General features: G+C 34.5%; 2 protein-coding genes and 2 pseudogenes across 2 annotated transcripts; 1 reads left to right on the top strand and 3 right to left on the bottom strand.

Annotated features, from left to right (window-relative positions):
* The first annotated feature begins 502 nt into the window (after positions 1-502).
* Positions 503-1,198, top strand: LOC120191502 (protein DMP2-like). The gene has a single exon (XM_039194440.1). It carries the CDS (start codon positions 558-560, stop codon positions 1,143-1,145), a length of 588 nt encoding a protein of 195 aa, XP_039050371.1. The 5' UTR covers positions 503-557; the 3' UTR covers positions 1,146-1,198.
* A 1,018-nt stretch (positions 1,199-2,216) lies between these two features.
* On the bottom strand, positions 2,217-6,538 carry LOC120191571 (annotated as a pseudogene).
* Positions 6,539-8,571: 2,033 nt separating this feature from the next.
* LOC120191489 (putative calcium-transporting ATPase 13, plasma membrane-type) lies at positions 8,572-11,719 on the bottom strand. The gene has a single exon (XM_039194428.1). The coding sequence runs from the start codon at positions 11,655-11,657 to the stop codon at positions 8,595-8,597; it is 3,063 nt and encodes a 1,020-aa protein (XP_039050359.1). The 5' UTR covers positions 11,658-11,719; the 3' UTR covers positions 8,572-8,594.
* Positions 11,720-17,728: 6,009 nt separating this feature from the next.
* Positions 17,729-20,348, bottom strand: LOC120191491 (annotated as a pseudogene).
* Positions 20,349-20,830: the final 482 nt, after the last annotated feature.

Here is a 20,830-nt window from a genome sequence, read left to right as displayed (position 1 = left end):
CTTAAGTATGATTTAGGTACTAAACGTGTTTTGGTACCTAGACTTTTATTTTTTTTCAAAACTTAACGGTGGAGTATTAAAATGAAACAAAAACTAAACTTTAAGTATGATATTAAAAAAATTAAAAGTTGAAGTACTAAAATGAATTAAAGCCGATAGTTTATATACTAAATACGTAGTTTACCCTATAATATAATACCAATCATAAACAATATCATCATCTATATAAATATAAAATATAATTCAAGAAAATATATAAACATGATATAAATATATTTAGTATAAATTACACATTTAGTATCTAAACTATCATTTTTATTTCGTTTTAGTACCTACACTTTTATTTGCTTCAAAATCATATCTAAAGTTTACTATTTTTTAATTTAGGCACTAAAACGAAATAAAACTGATAATTTAGGTACTAAATGTGTAATTTACCCGTATATAAATGATTAATCAAAATTTCAAAAAAATAGTCATAATTCTACTTATAAATACTAATCTTCAATAGACGATCATTGCTAAGCATTAACCAGGAGAAAAACTGCGGAGAAAAAATGGCTAAATCCAGCAGTAAAATAGCTTCTTCTTCATCAACTTCGATTTCGGACAGAACATTGACAGGTCTTGGGAACCTTATCAAGCTCCTTCCGACCGGAACCGTGTTCGTATTCCAGTTCCTTAACCCTGTCTTAACCAACTACGGCCATTGCAGCCCTGTGAACAAGTTCCTCACCAGCATCCTCATTGCCATTTGTGGCGTCTCTTGTGCTTTCTCTTGCTTTACCGACAGCTACAAAGACGGTGACGGCATGGTTCATTACGGTATCGCAACGTTTAACGGTCTCTGGCCGAGTTCGGGTTCGGCCGAGTTATCGAAGTACAAGCTGAGGGTTGGAGATTTCGTTCATGCGTTTTTCTCCGTCATTGTGTTTGCTGTTCTGTCCCTGTTGGATTCCAACACCGTGCAGTGTTTTTATCCATCTTTTGAATCCACCGAGAAGGTTCTGCTCATGGTTTTGCCGCCTGTTATCGGAGCGATTTCGGGATCGGTTTTCGTGGTGTTTCCAAACACTCGACACGGTATTGGCTACCCTTCAACTTCGTCGAGTGATGAATCGGATAACTTGTCGGACGAGAACTAAAAAGGATTTGTTTCGTCGTTAATTAATAAATTAATTGGTTGTTTTCGAGAAAACTTGGTATTTTTACTTTAAATTTGTCTATTTAGATCAATTATAATTGTTTTATAATATGATTCTATGTGTAAAATTTATAAATAAAGTTGATTTATGATGTGACACACAAACTACAAGTGGTCTTTATAAAGGTATAAATCAATTGGTTTATAATAGTAATTGTATGGTAATCACCTCATATATATATATATATATATAATATATAATAATAATAATTTTATTTATATCCTTTGAGTTTAAAATAAAAAATAACATATACAAAATTATAAAAATGAAATTTGAAAACGGGTTATAGAAATTAACTCATGTAGGCAATCTAGATTCAAATATGTATTCATTAATATTTTCTAACCGTTTAAATTAATTTAAAAACAAAAACAATAGTTTCACATTAAAGTTGAACTATATATATATATATATATATATATATATATATATATATAAATAAGGTTAAAATCCACTTAAGTTTTACACAAATTTAGAATCGTTGGATGAGTAAAAATAAATGGCTTAGATTAACTCGTTTTTTTTCAATGAATATCTTCTCATTTCCTATCGTTAATATCAGTCATTTATTTTCATTCATCTAATGGTTATGTGTAAACATAAAAAAAATTACATTGTGTAACATGATCTTATCCCTATATACATACACTAAAAAAATATCACATTTAAGTAAAACTATAGTTAAATAAAATGGCTGAGAAAATGATTTTGGGGGAAATTTTCCAAAAATAATCCAACTCGAAGATTATTTCCGAAATAGGGTGAATGCTATAAAAAATTTAATTTTATCAAACGTTAACGGCGAAATTTGGTAAATTTTGACATGATGCCATAGAACTCATCATCCAAAGAGAATCTCAAATTAGCAGTAACAAGAAATGAAATGAAGCATCATCTTGTACCTTAATGCAACTCAATAGTCTCAAACTCTCAAAAGGTACTAAAATGGATTATTTCAATTTCAAAAGGAGTCCCGTCCCACAAACATTCATTTATTTCATATTACTCAACTTTCGATATTAAATGTTTATGTGCGAGCATAACGTACATTGATACGCCGCTGGATCGGACTCCTACAAGAAGGGCAGTCCTTCATTCCCTGCTTCTCGTGAAGCTCGTTGCACGCAATGCAAACGACCTGATGAGAACATGGTATAAACACTACCGACATCTCCTCCGAAAGGCACATCACACATTCACGTTCGCGTTTCACAACTCCTTTCCCCGAGAACTCATGAAAATCTATCACCATAAGAGGGGTTCGAGGTTCCTTTTGACCCGTATCATGCCTGTTATTTGTAAACCTTCCGGCATAGCTTCCATCGATGCCCCTTCGAAGTGCAGCAATTTTAGAAGAATCTGTCTTCAGTCTCAATTGAGAGATTTCTTTTCGAGTCTCTGAATGTCCTCTTTGTACTTCTGCAAACTAATTTCGGCTTTTGACTTCACCATGTCCTCCTTCAATTTCGTTGAAGCCTCGATTTCTTCTCTTTCCTTTCGTACTAAGCAAGCACAAGTAAGTATTTCTTCCTTTGCCTTCTCTTCTTGTTTTAATCTAGCCTGTGATAGTTTCCCTTTTCAATGAGTAGGACAATAACATATAAGCCATAATCATAAGAATGAAGAATCACCCACAAATAGCCAAAGTTCATCTTCTTGAACAAACAAGCATCATACCTCAAATTCCTGAAACGCGGTGGCTTGAAACCGTAATTTGATATGTTACATCCAATCAATTCGAGGGGAAAAAGGGGGGGAATATTCTCAAAAAAAAGCTTGAATTGAAAACTATGGGAAAATGTACAAGGTGAATTGAAAATGCTAAAAGATAACTCCACCAAATGTTTAGGATATAATAAGAAATTAATCCTAGGATGTATGAAATATCAGTTTCTACCGATTTTTATCCAAAAACTTTAACATCAAAATCCAAAATAAAAAAATGTAATAACAAATAATCTAACATGAAGAACTTTAAGTTTAGAATTGACTTGCAAATCAAGAGTAATATAGGCAATTATACTATTTTAGCATGTCATACAATGGATTATCTGAAAATCTCTGGACTTCTATTCTTTTGGATTTGTATTAAAAATTTTACTAGCAAAAACATATGCCTATTACAAGTAAGTGCACGATATATGTGTGTACCATATCCATTTGTCATCTCAAAGGAGTTTCCCAATTGTCCGCTGCACTTATTATGATGTGAAAGTAACACCTAAACGAAATAAAGGGCACCAAGACACTGCCATGCCAAAAGAAATTTAGATCCAACACTTTGGGGACTCCATAAATGGTGTCAAACCATCATAGAACTTTTCACAATCTCATAAATGAACTACCTTACGGAGCAGATTGGCAATTTCTTCTGACAATTCAAAATATATAACATACAAAATTTACTAAGTATACTCAGGTCGATTATCAGAAATCCAAATCACCTACGTCAATGGTACCAAATCACATTTTCACGAAGCGAATTTGTGGAGAGAGTAGAGGTAAAGATATTCTTGGAAATTGAGCTTTCATGAAGACATACCTCAAGCTGTTCTTCGAGAACTTTAGCCTGCTGTAATTCTTGTTGTTTCTGGGCAACTTTGCGTTTTTCAGTCATGAGCTCTTCCTGGAGCAAAGCTTTCCGCTTCTCCCAAGACTGAACTTTCATCAGTGTTTTTTTCTCCCTCTTTGATACCTCCTCACAGCTTGCTGCCGACTCCACTGCATGTAATTTTGCAGCTTCCATCTCTTGCCGTAGTGCTGCATTTTCCATCTCAAGCCTGCAGACAGTAGCATTGGCACGTTCCACCTGCCCACTAGCCTTAGACAAAGCAACATCCATTTCAATGAGCTTCTTCTTAGTGTTTTCTTCCAAACTCAACTTCTCTTTCTTAAGCCGCTCAACTTCTTCTTTCTCTTGCCTCAAAGTCTTGAGTTCAGCTTTGTCCTTACTTAGTCGACAAGCAGCCTGCATAACCTTTTGATTGGCCCACTCTGTCCATTCCTGGAGCTGATTTTGCAGTTCCTGCACTCTTGGGACCATCTTCAGAATCATCTCATCTTTCTTATCTTGAGGGGCCCATTGCCCCAGGGATTTATCATTCAACATCCCAGCAAAGATCGAATTAGTAGCCTCGGAATGAGAAACATTAGGCACAACAGTTGAATTGCTCTTGGAGGGCAATGAGAGGGAAAGCTCCGTATTGGCAGTTGATAATGCAGGTGAATGCGGGTTACTCCTTGGTGGTAATTCAGGTGGCATGTTTGTTGGTGGAGAAGTATGATTACCATTATCTAAGCAAAATGTTGCAGAAGAAGAGGGATCTGAATTAACCGAAAGATTGTGACTCCCATTATCTTGAAGGACATCAGCTCCCATTGCCTTAATTTTCAAGGATGCATTTTTTACATTAACAGCAGCAGATTCAGAGACTGATTTTAGTTTCTTGTCCATGATTAAACCTCCAAAACCGTTCATTTTAGATCTAGATGACCCTTTAGATCCATATGTCCTATAGTTTTTATCCGGATGAAGTGACTTTTGCATATAATCTCTCTTGGAAGAGTGAATCTTTCTACCCACAAACTTCTCTTCCATTGTTGAAGACTGAGATGTTCCTGCTGCAGAGAATGTTTTATCAGCACTGTCAGAAATGGAGTTTGATCCCTCCTTCTCCGAGACTATACCACTTAGAACAAGTGAATTCTTTGATTTTGTTGTGTTATTGATTCCTAAAGATGGTACCTCCGGTAGTGAAATATGGGAACAAGGAATAGATGGAACAGGTTTACAAGGAGTCGGAAGGTTCAATTCAGAAGTTTTAGTTTCTGTCTTCAACGGGGGGTGATTGAAAGTAAAAGATCTCCCATTTGAACCTCCATCGCCAACAAAACCATTTATTGAATCACCATCCATAGCACAAGCATGTGAGACATTCATGTCACAAATTAACAAGCACCACATTGCATCCCCAATGCTGAAGAAAGGACGAACCTCTCGAAGAACACAAACCAATTCTGCTAATATATACTTCTCCAGCTGTTTCAGATCCTCGAAACAGTGATCCCTTGAAGGATTACTATCTTGGCCACTTCTAAGATATGCTAGCGTATTATCCACTATATTTGAGACAGTGTCTTTAGAACCGTAACATAGGCCGGACCTCAGGACTGCCTTAGTAGCCATTTCTTCAGTGTAACCACAAGCAACAATTATCTTTATTGCACTCTTGAATATCGCATCCAAATTGCTTAAAACAAGTTCTTCCAGATGAGTTTCTGTGAGATCACTCCAATCAGCATCCTGGAACCCATCAGCTTCTAGCTCCTCTCTAGGTCGACTTGGCCAAACCTCGGAAGAACTTACCGTGCTAGACAATCCCAGGTCAAGTTTTAATCCGCTGCAATGATCTTCGCTAACACCACACAAGTCACTAACACCACACAAGTCGCATGCACTAGCCTGACCATGGTTTGGGTTGATGTCAAACTTCTCGGCACAAAATTCATAACTCGGACACCCGTCTTGAGGTGAAGTTATAATCTTATTCGGATCACCTAAAGGCGGATCCGCCCGGAACTTCCTCTTATTCCTACTACCTTTCTCTTGAATTGATATCAATGGAGACACTGGATTACTACTACTGCTACCTTTAAGAACCATAGATGCCATTTTTAAGCTGCATCCAAAGCAAGAACAATGTAAATTCGTTTATCAAGATATCGACCGAGATAAAATTACAATACAAAATCAAAAAATTGAAAATAAATTCATAATCAGCTCATTAGATCAATCACTGGCAAACAAAAAAAAAAGTAGGAATGACATCATATTTTACAATCTAAAAGGATCGTATCCTCATATCTCAACACCTCATGTATGGAAATTCCCGGCACAAAAAACCTAAATTCCGCAGCAAAAAGCAAAAACTCAATCGATTCAAAGAAACATAAACTATGCCCGATCAATGCATTAACAAAAAACCCACCAAGCTAAAATCGAAAATTTTGTATTCAATCAATCGATTTCCTATATTATAATCTAAAAATTAAAAATAAAAAAGCTAATAGATCACTGAAAAAAATCCAGAAAAAATCGATTAAATCCAGGTAACAAGAAAGACTTTTACTTGATTCATGATCAGATTTCGATGATTAGAAAGAAAAAGACCTTACCCGATTGCAAGCTAAATTCGTAGTAGCAAAAAATCAAAGGGCGAATCTCTCATAGCATCGGCAAAATGGAAGAAAATATATATATAGGAGAGAGCTATTTTTTGGATTTTTGTTTTTATTTTATTTTTTTATGTTTATTTATTTGCATTGAACGCTCTCAGTCACTCTTACAAACATATTTTCTGTTTATTTATTTGCTTTTTAATGTATGTGGTTGGGTACAATGCTTTCTTAAATTAACTATGGTTAAACAATAATAATCAAGAGCTTGGAATTTTCATATTTTGTGAAAAATATTATTACTATTTGAATATAAACTTATTGAGATTTTATTAATTGAAGAGAGAGAAAACGTAGTAAAGCAATATGAGAAATTAGAAGATAAAATGTGAAAAATAAGAATGAGATAAAAGAAAAAAATTTATATAACAAGACGAATATTAAAATGACTCGAAAATTCTTATATCTACATTAAAAAATTAATTCGTTTTGATAACACGTCGTCTGCTTAAAAATGATTGAAATTATCTCTAATTACTCAACTGATATTGCATCTCTTATCATAAGCTTTCTTGCAAGCTATGTCATGTGTAAAAATAAAAAATATCATTTTTGTGGTAGTTAAGGGGTAAACTAAGTAAACTAAACTCTAAATATCATATAGGCATCCTTTCATATTGAAAGTGTTTGAAACATGTATTTTAGTTTATATATCATATAATAATACTATCACGCATTATATATATTATATACATATAAATATAAACTAAGTATTTACATATAATCGAATTAGTAAAGTTGATACTTTTAATTTTATAAATATCTTAATTATTACTACACATGTTATGTACTTTTATCTCATATATGTACGCCTACTAAATATATTTTCACTTGTAGAGCATCATGCACTCCAATTTAGGCCTTTACTTTTTATCTTTATAGTTTTATTGTCTCGACATTTCGTGAGTTGTCTCTCAATCTCAAAAAATCTAAATTTCTCTTCATTTTCCTCCCTCGCTTATTAATTTATTCAACTTCAAATTAATGAAATATTAAATTAATTATTTAGAATAATGGAATAGGGGCTTCCTCCCCTTATAAGGTAGTGATAAAAAATATTTCTCTATATAAGACATCCACCGTATTATTTCTTAAACTATAGTCATTGATATATTACCAAGAGGAATATGTCGGAAACATAACGCGGCTTTATTTCTCTGTTGAAAAATGCATGGATTACCAAGTGTCTTCATGTTTAAAAAAAAAGTGATAGGAAACGTGCAACAATCTTAAAATCACCTCTAAGTAGCATAGAAAACTATTCATCTTCTAAATTTATTGTAACAAATACACTAATCTGAAAAATAATAAGTGGGATGGATTATTTGGGGGTGGGGGGGGGAAATCAAACCAATATTAGAGCCATTTTGCCATAGAATAATCATTCATTTTATTGGGGGCATTTTTTTTAGTTTAAGGACTAAAAAAATGTCTGAGACGATCATATTGATTAATATACATTTATATTATCAATACGTACTTGTATAAAATATTTTTATCAAATCAATCAAGACTCAAGAATTTTATATTGGAATCAATCCTACACATATCTAATTATATTTTGGGGTTAAGATTTTTCAAATAGAATTGGGGAGAAAAAACAGAATTTCCCTTCCTCAATTTCTCTGCCAAGTGGGAACTAACAATTGGCCAAGTGACAATGGTGATAACGTCACCTTTTTCAACTCTTTGACCTTCTCCTTCTTCATTGCGTCCACGCTTGTGGTCCAGCTTTAAGTGGTTTGTTTTTCTTAATCACATTAATTTGCAGTTTGTCTATTTATTCATTGCTTGCACCGTCATTACGTTTTCAATGTTGCACGTAATCTGCTTGTTGAAATGCTCGACTTAACACAGAGAAGTAATCTCTTTTCCTTCCCTTTTATCATTTGTCGGCAGCATCGGCCGCGTATATTAGCTTGCCGAGTTTAATAAGAACAAGGAGCACTGTTAATATCAAAAACAAAATTTGAAGCTTTCCCAAGGTTTAAAGAATGACTGTTATCTTATTAATGTGGAAAATAATAATTACATCTGTAATATGTAAAGATGATGTAATGAAACTACAAACATTACAGTGTTAATTACAAAAAGAATATGAATGTGTAAGAACTGAATAGCAATGATTCTGAATTCTGAATTATGATGATTGTCCTATTTCCTCCATTTGAGATAGCTGAAAATGGGTTTCTCTGGAACAGGTAAGCATTTGACAACCCAACCAAGAGGCCAAGAAACTGCTGCCATTGCTATGCATGCTCCCCATTGTCCCCAATTCAACCTCTCTGTATCTGCAAATCGTTTCAGAAACTCTACCATCACCACTTGAAGAACAATGGTTATCCCAATGATTCCTATAAACAGCTTATTCTTGTGTATCCCTTCAAATACGTTCTTCTTCTCGAGCTTCCTCGCATTGAATTCGTTGAAGACTTGGCAAAGTACGAAAGTGTTGAAAATCAATGTGTCGTTTACCTTCTCTGTTACCCCAAAGATTGATTCTCCGCTGAATTGTAAGGTAAGAAGCACAGCTATCTGGTATAAGGCTTGAGCTAGTAGGTTCCTCCACATGATATTTGTGATGAGTGGCTCGGTTCGACCGACGGGTGGTTTCTCCATCAACTCCTTTGTAGGTCGCTCAGTGGCAAGAGCCAATGCACCCAATGTGTCCATGATTAAGTTCACCCACAATAACTGGACTGCTGTTAGAGGGACTTCACCTGCTGACACGGCTGCTACGAAGTTGATACATAGTGCTGCAACATTTACAGTAAGTTGGAACTGAATGAACTTCTGGATGTTGGTATAAACACATCTTCCCCACCTCAAGACTGTGGCGACCGAAGCGAAATTATCATCCAAGATGACGATATCGGAACTTTCTTTCGCCACTTCAGTGCCTTGAATTCCCATTGATAGACCTATATCTGCTTCCTTGAGTGCTGGTGCATCATTTGTGCCATCCCCGGTGACTGCAACTACATGCCCTTTCTGTTTCAAGCATTGCACCATGAGAAGTTTATCAAAGGGAGAGGATCTTGCCATGACTCGGATTTTCTCAACTTTCTCCATCCTTTCTGCCGGTGTATAATTTCTAAACTCCTCACCTTCTACCACAATGCCACTAGACATGTCCTCACCGGGCTTGAGAATCCCACATTCGGTAGCTATGGCTCTCGCAGTGAAAACATTGTCACCAGTGATCATTTTGATGTTTACTCCTGCATATTGACAATCTTCCACTGCTTTCTTCACTCCAGGTCTGCATGGATCCTTTATACCCACCAGCCCTAACAGGGTCAAGCTATCTTCTTTAAGCTTTTTCTGCACTTCTAGATTTCGGCGCTCTTCTTCCGGAACTTGTTTATGGGCAAAAGCAATGCACCTGAGGCTGCTGGCTGCCATGCCTTGAATAATTTTCTCGAATTTCGTCCTTTCGTCTTCACTGAGATCTTTGACAACTCCAGAGGCGTCATAGTAGGTTGAGCACATTGCTAGAATCATCTCAGCAGCTCCTTTCCAATGAACATGGACAGTGTCATCATCATTCATCCCAATCAAAACCCCACTTCGTTTTTTCTGAGAATTGAAGGCTTCAACATGAAGTATAGCACAACTCTTCTTCATCTTCTCCATATCCATCCTCATTTCCATGACAGCCCAAGAAAGGATTGCCTTTTCTGTAGGACTACCAGAGAATTCAAATTCTGCTCCTGTTGAAGCTCTATAAACGCTGCCAGTAGTGTTCAAAGCAACTCCTTGATGGATCAAATCAACAACAAATGGAGAAACTGAAGAAGCACCCTCCTCTTTCATAGATTCTTGACCAAGCCAAAACTTTGTAACTTTCATTTGATTGAGTGTAAGAGTGCCTGTCTTGTCGGTACATATTGTGGTGGCAGATCCCATTGTCTCACAGGCAGAGAGCTTTCTCACCATTGCTTGATCGGCCATCATTCTCTTCATCGAATAAGCCAGAGTCAGTGTGACAGCCAATGGCAATCCTTCAGGAATCGCAACAACGACAATAGTAACGGCGGCAGCCACAATTCCCACAACAGCATTGATAATATCATCAGTCTTCGTCTTGCTTCCATTGAACTCCCGATTTCCTTTCTCATCTGTTGTGTTTCCTGTGAAGTAACGAACCAACAAAACCACAAGAACCAGGAAAGCAACCGCTAAGCCAGCTTTACCGATCGATGAGGTGAGCTTGTTTAAACGTGCTTGTAAAGGTGTTTCTTCATCGGTGTCACGGCTGATCTGGCACATCATTTGGCCCCATGTTGTGTTCATGCCAACCGATGTAACAAGCATCCGAGCATATCCATCAGCCACCTTGGTACCTGACAATAAGAACGGATTTCGGCTTCCATTTACTTCAACGTGGTCACTTTCCCCTGTCATGCTTGATTCATCTACTTGCAGTGAATGGCCATCTAAGAACAAGCCATCAGCCGGAACCTGATCTCCGATCTTCAGGCACACAATGTCTCCAACAACGATATCAAATATTGAAATCTGTTGACGTCGACCTTCTCTCACAACATCAATCTGAATATTGTTGCTGACTTTCGACAACTTATCGAACTGCCGATTTTGCCTATAGTTACTTATTGCTGAAACAGCAATAACAAGAAACACAGCAACGAAGATGCTTCCACCATCATACCAACCTTCTTTGAGGCCATGTTCTTTGATTCCAAACCCAAGTGAAAGAGCAGCACATCCTAAAAGAATCATTATAGTAAGGTCTTTAAATGCTTCAATCACAAAATGGAAAAAGCCCTTCATCGGTGGTTTCTTGTACATATTGGAACCGAATGCTTCACGTCGAGAAACGACATCCTCGCTGCTACCGGAGATACCGAACTGAGTGTCGGTTCCGAGATCAGAAGCCACACCGTTAACCCCACCATGTTTCTGCAATCTCTGGAGCTTCTTCTCTTTCACTAGTTCAACGAGAGTCGTTTGATCAATTGGGAAAGGACTGTTTTCCGGCATGACAGCGAGTGAAACATAAGACGGTGATCGATAAACGACATCGGTTTCGTGTTTGAGTGTCGGGGGCTTGACGACAAGAGATGAAAACTTTCTGGAACAATATATGGTGAGGAAAAGGGAGTGCCATTTCTTTCTGGGTTTACTGAGGGTGGTGACAGGGACTTGGACTGCATAATCAAAGCAAGGCAGGTTTGATTTAAGAATGGTTGTCATTGAAAAATAAAGGAACAGAAACAGGATGCAGGTAGAAGATAATGATATAGAAAAGGAAACAAAGGTTTAGTGAATTCTGGTTTACAAAGATTAAGTTGAGAATGGGAACTTGAAGGTGATATGGTGGTAATGGCGAATGCATGTAGTTTTTATAGTGAAACGAAACTGGGGCCGTGTGAATGATGCGTAATTGATATGTAAATGTCTGTTTTTTTGCTGTGTTTTTGTCAACGGAGGAAGACAATGGTTCTCGGAAGTTGCCTCAATTCTTCGGTTAGTTCACCACGCAACGACAGGGACGAAGCATATTCCTATTTTTTATTATTAAAAAACATAATTGGGTAAATATCTGCTTACAACTCTTAATTTTAGTTCATTTTAATTTCACCGTCTATTCTTTACACACTGCTCTTTGAGTTGGTATTCGTGGTTAGGGATGAGTATTTCATCCGAATTTGACGCGTTTTGTTGTTTTTCTATTTTAAAAATTCAAACTTGTGTTGTATATTTTTTTTTGTGAAAGGTGAGTTCAGATTTAAAGTGAAAAAAATTTGATTCAGTTCGAACTAATATCTCACTTATATATTTAGGAATAATTGTAAAAATATTATTTTTATGTTTTTTTTTTCAATTAGATTCTTATTTTACCTAATAAAAATTATTTAAATATATTTAAGTTGGATTAGATGCAAGTTTTGATTCGATATAAGTGGAGAAATTTAATTTTAGGTTCTGATTCGATTAGACCAAAAACTCAATCCGAATCATAGTCATCCGTCCTTGCACAATGAACAACGTCAACCGTTGATCAAATAGTTCAATCAACAAGTCTATATTAGTGGATAAACCTCCAAAATTAATGAATTTTGATCTGATTCGATAGAGTCAATGTCTTTTAGATGAAACAAATAATTGAATCAAAATTAATGTTTTATGTGTATAATTACAACGAATCAAAAATTAAATATTACATTGAGATCTATTAATTGGTCGAATGATTAAGAATGCTCATGTTGTCACATTTTATGTAGTCCGAATCTTGATATTTACCTTAAAATTTAATATTTTTTTACTTAATAAAAAATATACATTATATTATAATTAAAAAAAATTTATAAATATTTAATTTAAGAATCGATAAATGATTAAATAAAAATTCAGCAATATTTATATTTTATAGAAGTAGTTGCAAATTTGCATACATACATAAGACGTGGAAACGCGGCGACTGGGCCAATGAAAACTTATTAGTTATTACAGATCTTGGGCATTAAGACTTAACTTTGACCAATTTTGACGCTGTGAATGGAAACAAAATGGCAGCTGCTGGCTTTTTAGTAAAATAATTAATAAATGCATGTCGGCCTTGTATTCTTTTTTTTCTTTTTAATTTTCCTTTTAGATTAGATCTATTTTCAATCTTATCTGTTAATCCTAATTCATTAAAAAAGAGTCAATTACGAATTTAATACCTAACATATCAGTTTTGATCTATTTTAATACTTAAACTTTCAATTTTTCCAAAACTATGCCTATTTTTTTCATTTTTGTAATATTTTTATGGGTAAATTACATCATTCATCACTCAACTATCTTCTAACTCCTATTTTGGTACTAAAATTTAAAAACAATTCAATTTAACGACTCAACTTTCAAATTGTTCCTATTTTAATCACTGTAATGTATTTTATTAATAATTTTTGTGAATTACATTTATTATTATTATTTCATCAATATATAATTAAAAATAAAAAAATAAATTTGAAAGTTAGAGTGATTAAATTAGGAGTAATTTGAAAGTTAGGTAATTAAATTAAAAAGATTAAACTTTAATGACCAAAATAGGAGTGAGAAGATAGTTGAATGATGAATAGTGAAATTTATCCATAAAAAAGATACTACATGCAAATCACTCATTAAGTTTTTAACGGTGAGGTACTAAAAACGAAACAAAAAATAAAGGTTAGGTATGTTTTTGAAAAAAATAAAAGTTTAAATATTAAAATAGACCAAAACTAAGTAATAAACGTACATTTTAGCCATTAAAGAATGCTCTCAATTTTTTTAAAAATATAATTATTTATGAGGTATTAAATAAAACATAATTAATTATATCAGAAAAGTTTGACTACACTTTTTGTTAGAGCGTTTTTCTTGTTCGAGCATGTGTAGAGCTTGAAAAAGGGAGGGCCAGAATGTTGGGCAATCAAGAAGGATCACATAAGGAGGATGGAGGCCGCAGAAATGAGAATGCTTCGTTGGGTATGTGGTAAGACTCTATAGGACATGACACCAAACTCTGCAATTAGGATGTCCTTGGGGGTGGTGCCTATATTCGAAAAATTGAGGGAGGGAATACTACGGTGGTTGGGTATGTCCTTAGGCGACAACAGTCGGATCCAGTCAGGTGGGTAGAGTCGATTATAGCTGACGGTGCCAGAAGGAGAGGACGACCAAGGAAGAAGTGGGTAGACTGCTTGAGATCTGATTTGAAGGATTTAGCTCTTACCGAGGACATGACCTCTAACAGGAAAGTATGGAGACTTAAGACCAGGGTAGCTGAGTAGTGTGGGTCACAGTCATAGGGTGTAGCATCTTTGTCTTCTTTTTATTGACTTTGTAGTAATTTCCATAACTTCTACTTTGTATACGTTTCTGTCATTGGAATTTATAAGGGCTTAGAACTAGGGTAGCATAGTAGTGTTGCCTTAGTTTAGGTGGTAACCCATTTGACTTATTCCTTCTAGTAACTCGCTATCGTTGACTACTGTGTATCCTTCATGTTTCATCTTTTAAAATTTAGCCGGGACTTACATTCCTATCTATATACAGAGATTTTTACACATGGATTTATTTGCAGGGATTACTTCCCATTACAGACGCGCATATGAAGACTGTTCAACTATGTTATTTATTTATTTATACATGCATTGTGTTTTATATTTATTTTTAATTTTCAGACTGCCGGAGGTCTTCCACGGAAGCTGCTCTCAACTTGACGTTGTGGGTAACCTACTACCCTACCTCCCCCTTACCCTATTGCATATGAGAATAAGATTTTGTTGTTGTTGTTGTTGTAAATATTTCTAAATTATAATAAATATTAATGTTATATTTATATTTTTAAGAAAATATCTTTTTTTTTTGTTTAAAGTTTCATTTTATCTATTAAAGTAAAGAAAAATTCTATAACGCTCGACGAGCATCGCTGAGCACCACTAACAATGATACTATTAATTTAATTTATAAAAATTTAAAATTTAAAGAACTCAACGTATAATTTTAAATTAGTTAAAAATCTAAAGGTAGATTATTTAAAATAAAATATTAATTGCATTATTTTTCATAATATTTTTTGGCTAAATTATACCACTGACCACCTAAATATTACCCATTTCCATTTTGACCACTGTTTTTTTTAAATTTTGTCAAACAGGTCATCCAACTATATTTATTTTTATATAATTAAAGAATAATTTTAATTTTTTAACATAATTAATTATATTTATATATAATTTCTTTATAATTAATCATTAATTAAAATTATTAATATATATAAAGAATAAATATAATTTAAAAATAAAAAAATCTATTTTTTCTAAGAAAAACGCAATTAGATAATTATATATATAATATTGTAAATTTTAATCAAATATAGGATTTGAAACCCTTTATAAGTATGTCAGTTTCTTTTTTTTCTCTGACATTAGTTATAACAACTCATATATAAAAAATTGTAAACAATCTAAAGGTAGATTATTTAAATAAAATTAATTGCATTATTTTTCATAATATTTTTTGGCTAAATTATACCACTGACCACCTAAATATTACCCATTTCCATTTTGACCACTGTTTTTTTAAATTTTGTCAAACAGGTCATCCAACTATATTTATTTTATATAATTAAAGAATAATTTTAATTTTTTAACAAATTAATTATATTTATATAATTTCTTTATAATTAATCATTAATTAAAATTATTAATATATATAAAGAATAAATAATTTAAAAATAAAAAATCTATTTTTTCTAAGAAAAACGCAATTAGATATATATATATATTGTAAATTTTAATCAAATATAGGATTTGAAACCCTTTATAAGTATGTCAGTTTCTTTTTTTTCTCTGACATTAGTTATAACAACTCATATATAAAAAATTGTAAACAATTACCAAGTGAAGGGTTTAACTTAGTGGTTTAAGCGTGCTTTGGTGTGTTACAAGTCATTGGTTTGATACCCTTAGAAGTAAATTATATTATATGCATTTTGCATATCAAATAAAGTGGTGAGTAATCATCTAATTAGAGATTAAAATTATTAAATTAAATTTTATGACTAAATTGATAGAATTTATGAATATTAAATATCAAATATGTAACTATATCAATTTTATTAACTGCCACATCAACATTTCCGTTAAATGTTAACGTCAAGTGGCTTGACCGAATGTATTTTTATAGTTGGATGACCCGATTGATAAAATTTAAAAAATAGTGGTTAAAATGAAAAATGACAATAGTTAGGTGGTCAGTGGTATATTTAACTCAAAAAATTATGAAAAATAATATAATTACTATTTTATTTTAAATAATTTACCATATGATTTTAACTAATTTATAATTATACGTTGTGTTCTTTAGAATTTTAAAATTTTATAAATTAAGTTAATAATACTCATCGTTAATGGTGTTCAACGAACGTGACAAATTCATCCTAAAGTAAAATATCATTCACTCATGTGTGTATAACTTTTGTATCTAAGTATGCAGTGATAGATTAAAGAGAAACATACAAGAGCAGACGTCCTATAAAAGCATTAAATTACCATATATTTTTATAATTTTTATCTATTTTTATCATAATTTTTTATAGAAATATAAAATAAGCCTCTAAATTATATTGTTTTTCACAAATAGGTGTCTATAATATTTTTTGAATGATCTCGGTGCCTAACATTACAAATGTTATCACTTTATGTGCCTAGATTGTAAACACAATTAATTTCCTCCGTTAAGTGACACGTGTCATATTCTGATAATTTTTAAAAAAATATTCAAATTTTAAAAATTAAAATTATATATTTAAAAACATAAAATTTGAAATAGCCCTAAAACTTTGAACACTTTCATTTCAACCCCTAAACCAATCGACTTTTTGTACCCCACGAACCCTAGGATGAAAATCACAATCTCACGCGATTTCGATAGTCAATCTGCGACAACTACAATGACGTATGACTAGGAGGATGACAGATACTAAATCGACGGTAGCGGGTTAAAGTTAGGATTTAAGAATTTTATGAATTTTGTTTTGTAATTTAAGAGAAATTATGGGTTTTTTTTATAAATATAACAATATTTTTTAATTTTAAAAAAAAATCAAAATTACTAGAATATGATACATGTCACTTAGCGGAGAAAATTAATTGTGTTTGCACATAAAGTGATAACGTTTGTAATGTCAAACACCTGAACGATTCAAAAAGCATTGTTGGCACATATTCGTGAAAAAATGGTATAATTTAGACGCTTATTTTATATTTAAGTCTATATATATATGTACAGGTGATGTAGGATGAGAAAATGATATTCAACCCAACAAAGGGTATCGGATAATGGATAAGGCGATCATTTATCTCCGTATTTACTTGTATTGTGTATATAAAGATTAGCTTATGTTATTTAAGAACAGATTAATACGAGAAGTTGGAGAAGAATTAGATCGAATCATAATGATCTCTCATCTTTTCTTTGCAGACTGTTTTTTTGTTGTTTACTGAAGCATTTGGAGACATAATAAAGCGTTTCCATATGAAAATAAGTTTCCAATTATTATGGAATGAAGATAAGCTGTGGGTTCAGGTTTTAAAAACCATATATAAGTAATAGAGGCTTGGAATGGGTGACTTTGATAAATGAAATACCACATATAAAGGATATAAAAGCTCCTCATTTCAGCATTCAAATAAGATTTGAAAATAATCGTGTATGTATTAGAATTCGAATCTCAAACCTGTTGGATGAAGCGATTCCGTGTTTGACTCGAAGCTGCAATCCATATACAAACTCAGCAATACTTATTTTTTTTCTACGAAACTTTTACTATTCAGACATCTCAGATGGCTTCTTAACCTCCCACAGCTGCACGGAGTTGTCGAAGCAGTGATAGAAACCATAGTGTGGGAATCTTTCATACCAAGTCTCTTGTTCCACATGTGTGTCCCAATGCTCCCCACTGCTACTCTTCCCGTATTTATGAACCCATCCGGAGCCGTTGTGTTGCTCTCCCCACGTGCGGTTCCATCGATCTCCATGCTTCCCTTGCCACCCTGTTTCCCCTTGCTTTACACCATGCCCGTTGGGGTCAAAATGCTCGTCCCACTTGTCAACCCATTTCGCTCAACCATCGCCTTCGCACCTCTCTGCCCATTTGTCAGTGTATTTCACGCTGCCACCATATCCATCGTATTGTTCACCCCACCTGCCAATGTTGCAAAAACAAAGTGGCAATGTTTTCATTGGTTCAGTTATTAAGTCAAGTTATGAATGATTAAATCAAAAACATCAGGATAGAAGGTTCTGTCAACGGAAAAAGAGGACCTGAATGATATCATACAAATCGTTCGACAAAATCTCAAACAAACTTTGAATGACACGAGACAGGTATTTAAGCATTTTAAGATTGCAACCAAGAACAAATTCTGAATAAAGAAAAATAGAAAAGGTGCAAAACCATATCAAACTAGATAAGTAGTTGAATACCTTTCATGCCAAACATGAGCATGACCAGCCTCGAGGGGTGTGTTCGGAACAATGCTGCACCACTTGTCAGCCCATTTCTCAGATTTCCCAGATGCATCATAATGTTCCCACCATTTTTCTTGCCACTCTGCACCTTCGGCATTCTTTCCCCACTTATCAGCAGTTTTTTCAAGATGCGCAAGTCCATTCTCCTGCACCAGGCAACACTTTCAGTTTCTCTTAGCCTCGTGACAACAGCTCTTTTTACATATTTTTGTTAAGTTATGCTTGAACGTATCCAAAACCCACATTTCTATCATCCACTACAACCAACCACCGAAAAATAAAGAAATTCGAGTACTATAATCAAGTTGTGTATAGCCGAGTGAGTTAAACCTACAAGCGATTCATCTCACATTCGATTATTTTACTACAGTTCTACAAGTTTCTGGTCCCAACCACTCGATATGCAGGGTTCTCAACATACATACTTGGAGCTTAGATGGATCATATACTCTATGGATGATCCAAATTCATAATTATAACACAATTTAATATGGAGATATGAACTCTAGAAGGTACAATGCAAAAAAAAAAAGTGTCAAGAGAACTGTATCATCGCTGATTTTACTGACCTGCAACATCGATTCTCTCCACTTTTCACTCCATACATTCCCAAAAACATCACGTCCTGCTTTCTCAGAACCGAGTTCTTTGTAACCAAATTCATCGGAGGCCTCCCAATACTTCTCTTGCCAATCAACAGCTTGGTCAACACTAACACCCCGAATCATTGTCCACCTGCAAATCACACCATCAGGTCTTTGCTCAACTCCTGTTTCCATCCACCATGTAGTTCCATCTTGATTGATTCCTTGGGGTGATAATTCTCTGGCCTTGTGAATGGCATCAGCTGCTTCAGCAGCATGTGCAGAAAATTCGACCTCAAGGTCATGTTCCACTTTTAAAGAAGTCTCTTCTACAGATACTTTTTTTTATCAACCTCTACCAGTGACTGAAACGGTGGAAGATTGTGGGATGTCTCATAAGCTTTCCTCTCAAAAGGAATAGGGAGAAAACCAAGAGACCGATCTTTCTCTAAAACCGGAGGGCTAGAAATTGGAAGCTCCGAAGTTTGTCTAGCAACCTGCGGCCCTTCCATTTACTTTGAAATCTGATCAGTACTTTGAGGAGGTGTCCAGGACCAAAAATCTGGACCAGGTGTTACATTTCCAGAATTGGCCGGTTGACTAACGAAAATGCTCCCACTCTGCTTTCTGTTAAATTAAGATTCACTTCACTGAGAAAGATATAACAGTGATAATTTTATTATAATTTTCAATCTACTTAAAATTTAAAATTACAACTACAGAAGATTTTAGTTCATACCGTCTTCTTGAACCTTAAATGCTTTGCGGTTTTCGTCTTTGGAATCATCCTTTCCCGAAGAATCCTTGTTTGATAAAAGAGCGAGCCGCCGCAATCGCCGCAGCAGCACGATCAATCACCTGCATTCTCTGGATCCGATCCCTTTCCTCCTGGGAGTTTCCAAAATCTTCTGGAACTCCTCGCTCTTCTTCTCCAAAACCTCTTTCTTCTCACCACCGTCGCCGCCGCCTCTATCATCGGCCAAATTCTGAGCTAGTTTTTGAAACTCAGATTCCTTCTTTTCCCTCTCCTTCGCTTTCCTCCACATACCGAGGTACGAACTACCACCATCAACGGCTCTAATAACCGTCAGCCTTGTCCCCCTCCTCCTAATTCTTTGGTAAAACAATTTCGGTGCGGCGATGAGAGCGGGTTTATGGTGGTGGGAAGGGATAGGAGTGGAGGAGCGTAGACTGGCGCGTAAGAGAGAAGCCATTATGTTGAAGGGATGTTGGAGAGTGGGAGTGGAAATGAATTTGAAACTGAGAGAGAGCAAAGGTAAAGAGCGTTGGGACTTTGTTTGTGAAGTTAGCGCGTGATTTTTTGTGAGATTTTGTTGTTTTTTTTTTTTCACTCAATTTTATTTTATATCTTATTTTATTTATCATACTTATTTTTTAAATTTTTTATTAAATTTTAGACATTAATTTTTTTCACTTGATTGTTACTCAGTAACAATATAACGTGAAATTATTTAATATTAAAAGTGCCTCATCAGATTGACCACATCGATAAGTCAAACCTTCTTTGCTGCTCCATTTCCTTCTCTTTCCTTTGTTAAAATCAACCAAACAAATAAATGGCGATGCTTCAATGGATATCACCACAACTTTCATCCACTTCACCACCCGTTTTGGCCGTCATCTTCCAACCCCAACCCTCTTCGGAGTTATCCCTCTCTTCTTCAAACCCTCCACCATTCATGCCCTAAAACCCAAGCCATGCTTTTGTTCTTGCTTTTGCTTTGAAATGAGAAATCCAAATTTTGAAACTTTGCT

The sequence above is a fragment of the Hibiscus syriacus genome, unplaced genomic scaffold (genome assembly GCF_006381635.1).
Source record: "Hibiscus syriacus cultivar Baekdansim isolate YM2019G1 unplaced genomic scaffold, ASM638163v2 tig00116970_pilon, whole genome shotgun sequence".
Lineage (NCBI taxonomy): Eukaryota > Viridiplantae > Streptophyta > Magnoliopsida > Malvales > Malvaceae > Hibiscus > Hibiscus syriacus.
This window is presented reverse-complemented; position numbering and strand designations above follow the sequence as displayed.